We start from the raw sequence: 13,060 nt of genomic DNA, 5'->3' as shown, positions 1-13,060 counted from the left end.
CCCTTTACCACTGAGCTCACTTTGAACCCAGGCTTCTTTGGGTCCATCTAAGTGCAGTAAGAAAAGAGTTAGCTGACTTACACGTTGTAGTCAAACACTGTAGCTACTACAGTAGCTACAGTAGCTATGCTTTTGGCACAAGCGTAGAAGATAAGAGAGACCAGGTGCCAGTGCTGTCATGGTGCTAAGTCGGAGAGATTAAGTCATAGGGGCATAAACTTCTCTCTTAAATTCACTGAAAACTGAGCTTTAGTTTGCTTTGTTTTGCTTTCTGTTTATTTCAGCATTTCATAGTACAACAAGATTAGAGCCTGGCATGTCTTTAGAGAAGTCTTTCCTCTAGTTAGGCCATGCTGAATGTCATGTGTTTTGTTCATTTCTCTTCTAAGAGCTGATTGTCTTTTTAAACACTGTGGTCCTTCCAAACACGTGATAACAGTGTGGGGAGCTCCAGGTGTTCTTCCACTGGCCGTGCACAGAAAGCCCGAGGTCAGGCCCCCCTGTCTACTATGTAGCTCTGAGAAAACAGCCTTCCTGACATCATGAACACCCATGTGCCTCAGATGTCTTCAAAGGAAGGTTTGCATGAGCTTTCTGAGGTAGTTGATGAGTAGGAACCGTTTGTATCAGTTTGATAATGCTCTAGTGAATTTGTGCACAAAGTATCCAGTTGCTATGTACTAACAGGGTTTTCCCTTGCTTGTTGACATGAGTCTATGACTGCTCAATGTATCTTGGAACCTTTTTTAAAAAAAAAAAAAAGCAAAAGCAAAAACAGGATCTCACTATATAGCTCTGGCTGACCTATAACTTGCTGTGTAGACCAGGTGGTTTTGAACTCACAGAGATCCCACCTTAGCCTCCCAAGTGCTGGGATTAAAGGCATGCACCAACACACCTGACTTAAATTACTGAGCGGTAGTACCTGCATATCATGGGAAAAGACTAAAAATGTATGAAGAATCGATGCAAGCTGCCTTTCCTGGGAATCTTGCCATATTTCCCCACTTCTTAATAACCTTTGAATAAGCAGTAGTTAGTAACTAATACTAAAATGGCTAGTATAAATAACTTCATTACAAGGTAATGATTTTGTACTATTTTTCATGTTAAGTTACCAGAATGAACTTAAAATATTTTATTGTGGTTTTTTTTTGTTTGTTTGTTTTGCCTTGCTTTGTTATTTCGCTAAGCAAATGAGTTTTACCCAATGATTCAGGTTTGTTTTTAATGAGTGCACAGTTCAGACTACTTGTGTAAAGTGACTCACCAACTGTACATTTGTTTACTATTAGTGCAGTTTTGAGATGATAACTGAGTATACATTTTTTTCTCTCATTTGGAAATGCTTAAAGTACTGCATTTGAAGGCAGAACCATTGTTTTCAACATGTATTTTAAGATATTCCTGCTTACAACAACTGTATCTCAGCAAAAAAATATGACTTACTCTTTCTGGTATGACTTTGCACAGACTTGCTACTACACAGAAAATGCCACAGTGGTCCCTCACAAGCTGCTGCAGCATGTGAGCGTGTTCGGACACATGGCTGTGCTTCCATTGTTGCTGTCTCACACACAGTAGCCAGTGAAGACGGTAGCTGTGCCGTGGAAGCCTCCGAGGCCTCCGCTTGCAAGGCCAGCTCTCTAGCAAATAGATACAGTCACTGAACTCCGCAGACAGATAATACCCTAGAAAATATCTACTTTGTCTCCTGGGATGTTCTTACATGTGGGGAAAGTGGACCTGAGTGTGTGGGCAGGTGCTCAAGCTCCTGCTGCACCCCTGCTAGACTGCCATGTGTACCCCACTGCTTTCCCTTGCTAATGTGGTAAAATAGTGTAATAAAAGCAAACAAAACTTTGTTCCATTTGTAGCTTAGCTACAGCTCTAGAAGTTCTTTGTTTACTCTCAAAAATATATACATATCCTTGAGGGAATGAAGAGAGCTGTATTTTAAACGGTTGCTAATAACAGTAAGCTTATTGATAAGTAAGATATTGCTATGAGCAGATCATCTAGTTCCCAGCCCCAGTCTTCAGGGCACCATGAGGCAAATGAGAAAGAAAATCTAAGAGCAGGCAGCCAAAGCCAAGGCTTAAGAATTCCAACATGTGCATCTGCGAGAGCCGTCCTTAGGGCCGGCACCCAGGCCTGTAAGGACTTGCTAGCCGGCCGCCCAGGGCTAATGACAGTGCATAGGAGAGTGAGCTGCCCTGGCAGGCCCTGGAGTTACTATAATCTTCTTAGTTCCCTGCCATAGCAAATACCAAGCCGCAGGGCCAGTGTCTTTTTTCATATTATTCTCACATTTATTGTGTCTTCAGGGGATTCACATTCGATGTTCAGACTGGGTAGAATTCTCCTTTATAAGGGTCTACCTAGAATTGGGGGAGAATCTAGTGCCTTGCCAGCCATGTGAGCAAGCATGAACTTCATACATAGAAGGTTGTCTTCTGTGGAAAATAATAGGCTTTGACATCAAGTTTATACAGTCCCAATAACTTGATAAATACTTAGAATTAGGGTTACTGTGCAATACTGTGATTCCATGAAGACACTTTTGTATACCAGGATGTCAGTCAAGTGGCCCTGTGCCAAGTCAGGAAGCCTGGCTTCAGTTCTCTCAGTGCCTAACTGTTGAGACATAACATTATACTCTGAGGCCTTCTTTATCAGAACAGTGTGGGTGGAATTGGTCTCTTTTAATTCTTTCAGTTCAAATGATTGGTATCATTGAGGAAAATAAAAAAATAACTAGACCTTATAATGTGTTCATTCTTAAATATACACTAAAAGTATACCATTTACTGGGATTTTTTGTTTGTTTGTTTTGTTTTGTTTTGTTTTAACTTTAAGTTTGTGAGGATAGACCTGATTTCCTAAGTTGTAAGCATCCAAGTCTCACTTCCAAGTTAAGTGCCTCTGTAGCTGGCCTCAGTCCCCAGTGCACACTGCTGTACAGCCTTGGCCTTTGACAGTGGACCTTGCTTACACTTCCAGGCCATGGAGAAACATACAGAGGCCACATGGGGTCATAGTGCCCTGAGGTGTACTCATCCACCTTTGTGTGTGGGTTTCTTCACGACAGATGGGTCTTGAGATGTTTTCATGTCCCCTTGTCTTACATAGTAGGCATCCGTGTAGAGTAGAAGACCTCTGGGTTTTCCATGTGTGAGTTTGTCCTGAGGTTTCATACTTAGTAATCTCACACTTTGCCATCACTTTGTTTCATACGGTAATCTTGTGAAAGTCAAGTTTTACGCTTGTCTCATTTCATTTACAGCTACGATAGACACTGTGCCTTAATTTCAAGTATGCTTTACTTTCTAGATAAACTACTAGACTAAAATAACAGATGTTTTTTGGTTTTGTTTTTGTTTGTTTGCAGAGTGTTCGACCAACACCACAAAATGACGCTATAACGGTACATTTTAAACCAGTTACATTAAAAGCTTCTGAAAGTAAATATACAAAGGTTGCAAGCATTAGTTTTGATGGTAAATATTCATTTTTTTCCTAGAGTGGTTATTATTTTGATAAACTAGAAAGCATCTATTGATGAGTTAATATAGAAATCCAGATTATTTTAACACTACTGCCTCAATTGATTTTCCACTATAAAAATTCATCATTAACTTATTTTAGTAATTCATAAAGTATTATAACTTCATAAACCTAAATTAGTATTTACAATCAAGAAACATTAGCAGATATATTAGGATTGGAATTTTCTGTAATGTGGGTAAGTAGTCACAGCTGTCATAATTTACCTTAATTATGAAGTCATTGGTTGTTTTAATTAAGTGATAATATATTTAACTTTCAGAAGCACATTTTGGTTCACAGGCAAAAATATTCTTAACGTTTTTATATATTGACTTTTTAAGCAAAGCAGACAGTCCTGTCTAAGCTAAAATAAGAGCCTTTATGTATTGTCAAATTAGCTACTATTTCAGACAGATAGTTTGTATCATTTGAAGTATACCCAGCCTCACCATCAGCTTAGAAGTCATCGTTTTTTACAGTCTCTCATTCCATTATCACTTGTTTTAAGAGAAATTTATTGAATTTGTTATTGCAAATTTTAAATTATGACATAACAGCTGCTTAACTAGATATTTTTTAAATAAGAATTGAAACTTGGAGGAGGGCCTGTCTTTTCTGTAGTCTTGATACCCTGACACGCCCATTTCATCTAGTGCACCTGTCTTATCTAAGTAGGGAGCGATAAAGCCTAGCCTGGCGCTCCAGCAACCACATCTGCCAGAGCCCACATCTTACAGCCACGCTCATCAGACGAGGGAGGTGGGGAGGGGGCAGCAGCCTGCCAGGCTCAGCAGTGTTTGCAAGAGCGTCTGCAGAGTCCTCACACATTCACCTGACTGAGGTTAAGGAACCTTGCTGTCCTGAGTAACACAAGCACCTCAAGCTGTGGAGAAATGACTTGTGCTCACTTGCTGGTACCAAGCCTGCTTGTCTCGATACAGGGAAGATAACCTGCTTTTTATGTAAAGTCTGAATGGTGTTTGCAAGTATACTGTTTGCCAGTGTAAAAGCTTTCTTTTTTAAAAATATAACAAAACCTTCAGTTTGCACCAAGTCACTCAGACTTATAAGCAGTAAAAAGTAAGAGGCTGGCTACATGGCTCCGAGTGCTGGCCTTGCTGCTTTCATGCCAGACAGCTTGTGTTCAGTCCCTGAAAGAAGCACATGGAGGAAAGAGATGACACTCCTGCAGTTTGTCCCCATGTGTGCCGGGACAGCTGACCCACCCTCACACACAATAAGTCATTTTAAGTTATTTTTAAGTTTAAAAAATACCACACACACACACACACAAATAAATAGGTGATTTTTTTTTTTAATGCTTCCTTGCAGCTTCAAGAGCAAAAAAGCCATCTCAATTTTCTGGGAAAATAACTGTTAAAGCCAAGGAAAAGAGTTATTCTAAACTCGAAATCCCCTACCAAGCAGAAGTTCTAGATGGGTGAGTTTTGTCTTAAAAGAAGCTTTGTAACTTTTTGTTTGTAATTTTTTGCTGATTGATAAAAGTTCACCTAACCTGATGGATTATTGTGAAAAGGACAACCACAACTGTAAAGGAAATCTCTCTGTGTCCTATTTATTTCTGATTTCTAAGGTGGAAAAAGAAATTGGAATATTATGGTTCGTGTTAGATTTAATAATTTAGAAATCAATTTGTTTTTTTAAATATTTAAATCATTTTTTCACTGTGTCATTCTGTTTGGGGTATGTCAGACTGTCCCTCGGTGACTTGAGGCAGTCTTCTATTTCTTCTTAAACTCCTAGTGGTGCATTGACACACAGCCTGTAGGTGCCTGCCGTGGCCATGCTTGCAGTGACCTCAGCAGCGTTAGACTTCCCACTGCTGTGCTCCCAAGCCCGTCAGTGTGATTTCGTATCATGCAGCAGGGAACCGTTCGCTCCATTTCATTTCAGTATTTCATGAGCTGAATGTTAAGTCATGTGGTAAACAAAATTGTAAACATTAACCATTAAACGCTATAGCTCTAATTCCGTGCTGTGGTCCTTAATGCTAAATGTATACTGACTGAGCTTGGCCCTAAATTAGCACACGGAGATGAGGAGGATTCATCCTGCTTTGTTTTCTTCCCTTAGTTACTTGGGGTTCGATCACGCTGCCACACTGTTTCACATCCAGGACAGTCCCGCAGACCCAGTGGAGAGGCCGATTTACCTGACTAACACTTTCAGTTTTGCGATCCTCATTCATGATGTGTTGTTACCAGAGGAAGCCAGAACAATGTTTCAGGTACATTGAGCCCACAGGCTTGGCGTTCTGCTGCTCTAGCATCCGGGCACACTAACCCTGCTTTTTCTCTGCTTCATTCCCAGGTGCACAACTTCAGCAAGCCAGTTCTAATTCTTCCTAATGAGTCGGGATATATTTTTACCCTGTTTTTTATGCCATCCACCTCCTCCATGCACATAGACAACAACATCTTACTGGTTACCAATGCCTCTAAGTTTCATTTACCTGTGCGGGTATACACAGGTTTTTTAGATGTAAGTATGTCGTCAAGGTCCTACCCTTGCTTTTGGATATTGTCAGGCAATTGGGCTACACCTTGTGCTTTACACATTGAACTGATTCCTTCCCAGTAAGTGTTTTCAGGATACAGAAATACGTATACACACATACACACACACACTCACGCTCACACTGTCACACATGTACACACAAAGGATTCCTTTGAGGATCCTCAGAGAATTCTAAAACTAAGGGTTACTATCCTTCAGTGTCCAATGGGAATTGATCTTGGAATCTACTACAGATTCCATATCTACCATTACTCAGCCTTATGGAGAATGCTGTAGTATTCGTAGACAAACAGTGGAAGTCCATGAATGTGGAACCTACAGATTGGGAAGGCTGACTGCCCATACTGTGTCTTGTTCTAATTTAGAAATTAGAATAGATAGTAGTAAGTGGAACACAGTTTAGTATGTAACACAGCACTGCAGTTAAACTGTTACTCTTACGTCTTGCCTTAAGGAAAGCACTCAAAGCTCTTCTTTGGCATGTGTAACTCCCTGGAGTCACTGCCCTTGCTCCTTGGGAGATTTATAAAGCATGAGAAGGGTTGGTTGAACACAGGCACTGTGTTGCTACCTCAGTTTCCTCCTGAGACCTACAGGGTTGATGGAGTGGGTCGCATATATAGGATTGGATTCACAGGAGGAAGGACTGATTCACACTGTGACAGCACAGGCTTTGCTGCTGCTCACAGGAGCAAACCACTGAAAACTTAGGAATTACTTACTTCTGGAATTTCTCCCTTCAGTCCCTCCCCCACCCCCATGCTATATTTAACTTATTTAATTACAGTCTCTACCCAGAGCTTTTTCCACATCGTGTTCTCTTGGTTTACTTTTGAATTGTAATGACAGAGAATCTATAGCAAAGATAGATGGGGAGCAATGGGGCAGGGGCACTATTAGGAAGCACAGTGGTGACCTTGATTGGTTAAAGTTGGAGAACACCAGGAAAAAGCAAAGAACCAGAGAAGAAGAAGGCTGGATGGCAGAGATACATACTTGGGCAAGTAAAATAGACATAACACAGAAGGAAGGTGCAGAGGTCTTCATGGCACAGGAAACAAACCAGTGGGGAAATTGCAGACAAAGTTTTGGTGACTATGGCCAATGAAAGGCATTGAGTAAGTGAGAAACCTGTCAGGTGAGAGAGAGGTGTGACATGACCAGAACTTACATCAACTAGGTTTGTATAGCTTAAGGGCTCAGTCCAGCCAAGGAACTAATTATTATTTGCAGTCTGTGCCTACTGAGAGCACAGACTTCTGCCTGATTGTCAGGGGCACCCTAGCCCCTCCTGGTACTTAAGGGAAGTAGCTGCTGGGAAACGATCTCTCCATCCCTGATTCCTCTGATTGTCCTTGTCTGAAGTTCTCAGTATATCATATAGTGTATATATAGACAAAAGATACAGACACTTTAGTGTGTCCTAGTGGTCACTTTATGCAGTAACATTGTTGAACACATGTGATCTGGTGTTTAATACAGCCCTTTTCTATCTCTCTAGTACTTTGTATTGCCCCCCAAAATAGAAGAACGCTTCATAGACTTTGGAGTACTGAGTGCTACAGAAGCAAGTAGTATTTTATTTGCAATTATAAACAGCAATCCAATTGAGGTAAAGAAATTGTTTTTATTCTCAATTACACTGAAGATTTCATGTTTGTGTTGCAAGATCACTTTGTGTTTTCTCTTTGAAGCTGGCAATAAAAAGTTGGCATATCATAGGAGATGGCTTATCCATAGAACTCGTAGCTACAGAGAGAGGCAACAGAAGCACAGTGATCGCAAGCCTTCCAGAACTGGAGCGGTCCTCCTTGCCTGACCAGTCCCCGGTTAGTGGGCCCTCTTACTGCTTCGGGTTAGAATGGGTGTTTCCTGCCCCGGTGAAAGAGCAGTGCTGTGTGCCCCACTCAGCAAGTCCCGTGATGTGCTTCGCAGTGGCCATGACTGTTAGACACTGCAAGGGCCTCATGGAGACTGTCTACTCTACTGAGGTAGGCATGGGGTAGATGATGAGGGCCTGGAGGAATTGGAAGGATCTGCACCACACTGTTGGGAGAGTGTCTGCAGTGAGGCTGTGTGCATCGGGTGTGCCGATCTGATGTTATCACACAGGGTCTACACACAGGTCTGTGTGGACACGGCTTACCACCAGAGTGCCCCTTCCCACTTCAGTAGGACCCTTGAACCTGCACAGCTCCTGAATGACACCATTTTTACTGCTTCAGGTAACATTGGCTTCAGGACACTTTGCAGTGTTCAGAGTCAAGCTTACTGCCAAGAAGCTAGAAGGGGTCCATGACGGGGCCATACAGATCACAACTGACTACGAGGTAAGCGCCTCGGTGGGGTTCGTGCCGGTGGGGTTTTCTGAAACTTTCTGTTGTTAATGACTGTGCACATTGATAGGGAGTTTCAGTTTTTGCAGAAGCAGAGCGCTACGTTTGTTTACAGTGTAGCCCTTTCATGCCTTTAATACTGACCCATTCCAGAATCTGAGTATTCGTTACCTCCCATCTTTCTGCTAAAACTCCTCATACTTCCTAACTAACCACAGTTTTAGGAAAGTACCCTTAGCACATTGAGAATCACACTGTTAACAAACCTGCCTACAGAAGACCACCACATAACAGGTCCCGACTAGATTTCTTGAGCTTCAGGTCTGACTCTGCACTCATGTTTTGCAGTACTCTGTATAGAGTGTATATTATATTCACTAAGATCCTGATTGCATGTATTTCTTGCAGATCTGATCTTTTTTTCTTATTTTATATGTTTGATTTTTTTGATAAAGGGACTGGAACTCACTGCATAGCCTAAACCAGCTGTGAACTAGCAGGCCTCCTACTTGAGCTTCCCAAGTGCTAGAGTTAACAGGCCTAGAGTTGCTTGCCTGTCTCAGACCTAAATACTTTTAATTTAACACTTACAGATCTTTGAGCGGTTGAGTACTTCTAAATTCAACAAGTTGCTATCTTTGTCCTCCTGAGTGGTTTCAGCATACACAAATCCAGTGGCAAAATAAACAGAACTGGCTATTCAAATAATAAATGATTAGAGTATATCCAGTTACCTCCAAAAGTGAGGAATTCATACTTAACATTCATATAGAAGTAAGTGCCTTTCAGAATTGAGACAGTTTTTTTCTTTTGTTTTGTTTTGTTTTTTAATGAATGAAAATAAAAATTAAACACAAGGGGCTGGAGATGTGGTTCAGCAGTTAGGAGCACTAGCTGTTCTTCTAGAAGACCCAGGTTCAATTCCCAGCACCTACAAGGTGACCCATAACTTATCTGTAGTTCCAGTTCCAGAGGATCTAGTGCCCCTTCTGTTCTCTGCAGGCACCAGGCATGAGCATGGTAGGTAGTCAAAGTATAAATACAATTGTAAAAGAATAAAAGTTTTTAAAACTAAACACAAATATTCCTTCACACACTGCATTCATACTTGTAATACTACTTAGGAATAAGCTGAAATTCTAACTCCAGAATGTTCAATTTGTCTTTAAAACTTGGGTAGAAATCTATCTCTGTCTACCAAAACAATACTGAATTCTATAGCTGTAGAAAACCTGGATTTTTTTTTTTTTAAATGTTGACATGCTCAGCCCTACAGTGGTCTCACACACCTTTATTTATTTATTTTTATTTACTTATTATATGTAAGTACACTGTAGCTGTCTCCAGACACCCATATGAGGGCATCAGATCTCATTGCAGATGGTTTTGAGCCACCATGTGGTTGCTGGGATTTAAACTCATGACCTCTAGAAGAGCAGTCAGTGCTCTTAACCACTGAGCCATCTCACCAGCCCGAAAACCTGGATTTTTATAGCTATGATTTAGGAATACAGCTTTCCTTTTTAGTCTATAGAGGACTTGTATTTTGAAAAGCTGTCTTTATACCTCCCTTGGTTTTGACTGTTTTTAGCAGGTAAATGAGTAGTCACTGGAAATGTATTGTTTTCATTTCATAGGAAACCTTGGGCAGATTAAAAAGCTCCCAGGGTGGTTTTAATATTGGTTTTGAGTTATTGTCAGTAGCAGACATCCCAGACTTCTCACGTGATGGTGGTCTGCCTCTCCCTCATAGATCCTGACCATCCCTGTGAAAGCTGTGATCGCCGTGGGCTCACTCACCTGCTTCCCCAAGCACATGGTTCTCCCCCCATCCTTCCCAGTAAGACAGCTCACACTTCTCATTGTTTTCTGTGGCTTATAGCTCAAATGGGAAAGACATGTCCTGCTTTATCATTTGCTGTAACATGAAGCACTGCACCAGGTTCTTAAGAGAATGTAAAGTAGGATGAGAATTAGACCCTCCCTCAGGAAGATTTCCTATGAAGAATGGAAGCAGGGACCTTGATGTGTAAAGCAGAGGATGCAAGTTGCCCCACAAAGTAAAAGGGGCTTAGAGAGAAAGCATCTTGCAGCCTAACTCAACAAAACCTGCTTTCAGTAAAGCCTCCACTGTTTGAAAGGGGAAAAAAATGACCCAAAGAAATGTCATGCTTTGTATAGTTTTATACATACAAACACAATGACCCCCTTTAAATATATATATATATACGTGTGTGTGTGTGTGTGTGTGTGTGTGTGTGTGTATATATATATATATTTTTTTTTTAATTGGGTTGTAGCAATTTAGAAAACCAGTTTGTGAGGCTACATCCCATTGTCAGAGAGAGAGAAGCAGCTGCATCAGGCACCAAGAGGGCAAGAGGGCCAGGGCTTTGACCAAGGGCCCTTTTTAAAGAGTCCTTTGGGAGTTGGAGAGCCGACTATGCGGATAAGGGCGCGCACTACAGGACCTGGCCGAGCTCCAGCACCCGCTTGACAGGACGATTCACAGCTGTCTGTTACTCCAGTTCCAGGGAATTCAGTGCCCCCTTCTGGCCTCTGTGAAATCTAGGCACACATACGATGCACATACATATATGCAAACACTCGTACATATAAAATAAAAGCAGGCACTCTTGCTGCAGAAAAAGTTGATATCACAATGTTTCTCTATACCATCTGAAAACTGCTAGAATCAATTTTTTTCAGCTTGATAAGAAATTGTCTAGGCGGGCATCTACAGACAATTGAAAATCATCTCCAAACATTTTGTAGATGCTTAAAAAGTGTCTTTATGCTAGGAAATAAATCCACATAGGTCTTATTCAATAGGAAGAATTCCTTGATTTCAACAAAGCCCAGCAGAATTGGATGTTTTCCTACATAGAAATATAAATAAATATGTATTCACATAAATAAATGCATACAATATACAAATAAATTGTGGGATTTTACATATAAAACGATATATGTGACATAAGTATAAAATCTCTTTCTAGATGGAATCAGTATCTTTTTAGTCATTTTTAAAGTTTAAATATGATTAAGATGTTTTCAGTTGATCTGGGGTAGGTGGCTCTGCAGGTAAAGGTGCTTGCCACCAAGCCTGATCCCTGAGTTCACCAGGACTCACATGCAGGAAGGAGAGAAGCAACTCGTGTGAGTTATTCTCTGACCTTACACACCAGTGCATGAGCTCACCACCATACACACACAAGTAAATAATGTTTTTTTTTATTTTAAAGAATAAAAATGTCTATATTTAGGTTAAGTAGAGGAAATACAAAAATCCAAATATTTCTTGACTACTGTAGACAGTAATAGTTTCATGTGTAATTCTAGAACACTTGCAACAATTCCTTTATAGTTTGATGGTTTTTTTATAGGTTGATCTCACTAGGAAAGGAATGAGACACCTTTTATCCCCAGTGACTGGGTATTAGTAGGTGACGTATGTGAGGGAGGTGGTGGAGAGAGGGCATAGGCAAAAGGTATTTCTATTTCACAGGGATCAACTCCTTGAGTGTCCCAGTGAGGTCAACACGTTGAGGCAACTGTGAGAGAGAGGTAGCCAGAGGACTCAGCTGTGCCTCAGAGTTTGAGCCTTGAGAGAAGAAATAGCAAAGGTGCTGGCTTTTTGAAGAAGAGTCAGGATACATTGCGCAGATGTAGGAATGTAGAAATGGAATCTTGTTGGGGTGGAGGTCCGATGTGTAATTCAAGATTGTGCCCCTTTCAATACAAAATTTTAATAAGTTTAACATATTTAAGTTGGGCTATAATCAAACCTTTGCTTTCCTGTATTGCACTGTGTCCTGGCTGTGTATTACACCCATGCTGTATCGCTCATGCATAAGAGCCTTCTCTTCCTCGGTCACCATTAGCACACCAGTCTCCTCGCTTCTGCTGGGGAGCAGTATGTCAGAAAACATTTCAAAAAGCTTACAGTTGAATATTTGAGAAAAGGGATTTTATTATCTTTGATATTCATGTGGCCTAAGAACAGGCCAGCAGGAGTTCTGCTAACTGTAGAAATGCAGCCACCACTGTAACTCTCCACCCTCCAGCCTCATGGCCACACCCGGGGTCTCGCCAGGAAGAGGGATGTCATTTATCTGTTTTCTGGGACTAAATATTAGAAAAGCACATTTCTCATTTAAGAAAATTCTTTTAAGTGGCTAGGACTCACATGTACAAAAAACATAATTCTGTATTAAATCAGAAAGTTTATAAAAGTAAAGAAAGCTTGTAATGTGCTTCTTAAGGATAATTTGAATCTTTTTTAAATTAAAGATTTACTGATTTGATACTTTATAGAAAAATGAAGCTGGTACCTGGTAAGAACAAACACTGATGAAGTGTTTATTCTGTGGGGCGGGAGAGTCAGCTCAGCAGTTAAGAGGAGTTACAGCTTCTGCAGAAAGTATAGTTCAGTTCCCAGCACCCACATGGCAGCTGACTGCCATCTGTAACCAGTTCCTAACACTGGCCTCGGCAGGCACCAGGCACACACGTAGTGCGCTTTACACATGTGCAGCACCAGGCACGCATATAGTGCACTTTACACATGTGCAGCACTAGGCACACACGTAGTGCGCTTTACACATGTGCAGCACCAGGCACGCATATAGTGCACT

General features: G+C 41.0%; 1 protein-coding gene across 1 annotated transcript in view; it reads left to right on the top strand.

Annotated features, from left to right (window-relative positions):
• Tmem131 (transmembrane protein 131) overlaps positions 1-13,060 on the top strand; it is a 147,774-nt gene that overhangs the window by 107,515 nt on the left and 27,199 nt on the right. The window contains exons 12-19 of the mRNA XM_028775372.1: positions 3,392-3,500; positions 4,882-4,990; positions 5,644-5,797; positions 5,881-6,051; positions 7,589-7,699; positions 7,782-7,916; positions 8,313-8,417; positions 10,177-10,263. Of these exons, the coding sequence (XP_028631205.1) occupies positions 3,392-3,500; positions 4,882-4,990; positions 5,644-5,797; positions 5,881-6,051; positions 7,589-7,699; positions 7,782-7,916; positions 8,313-8,417; positions 10,177-10,263 (981 nt within the window). The remainder of the gene's footprint in view (positions 1-3,391; positions 3,501-4,881; positions 4,991-5,643; positions 5,798-5,880; positions 6,052-7,588; positions 7,700-7,781; positions 7,917-8,312; positions 8,418-10,176; positions 10,264-13,060) is intronic.

Source organism: Grammomys surdaster, unplaced genomic scaffold (assembly GCF_004785775.1).
Source record: "Grammomys surdaster isolate TR1022 unplaced genomic scaffold, NIH_TR_1.0 255, whole genome shotgun sequence".
NCBI lineage: Eukaryota > Metazoa > Chordata > Mammalia > Rodentia > Muridae > Grammomys > Grammomys surdaster.
Note: the sequence above shows the minus strand (reverse complement) of the source record. Positions and strands in the feature narration are given on the sequence as shown.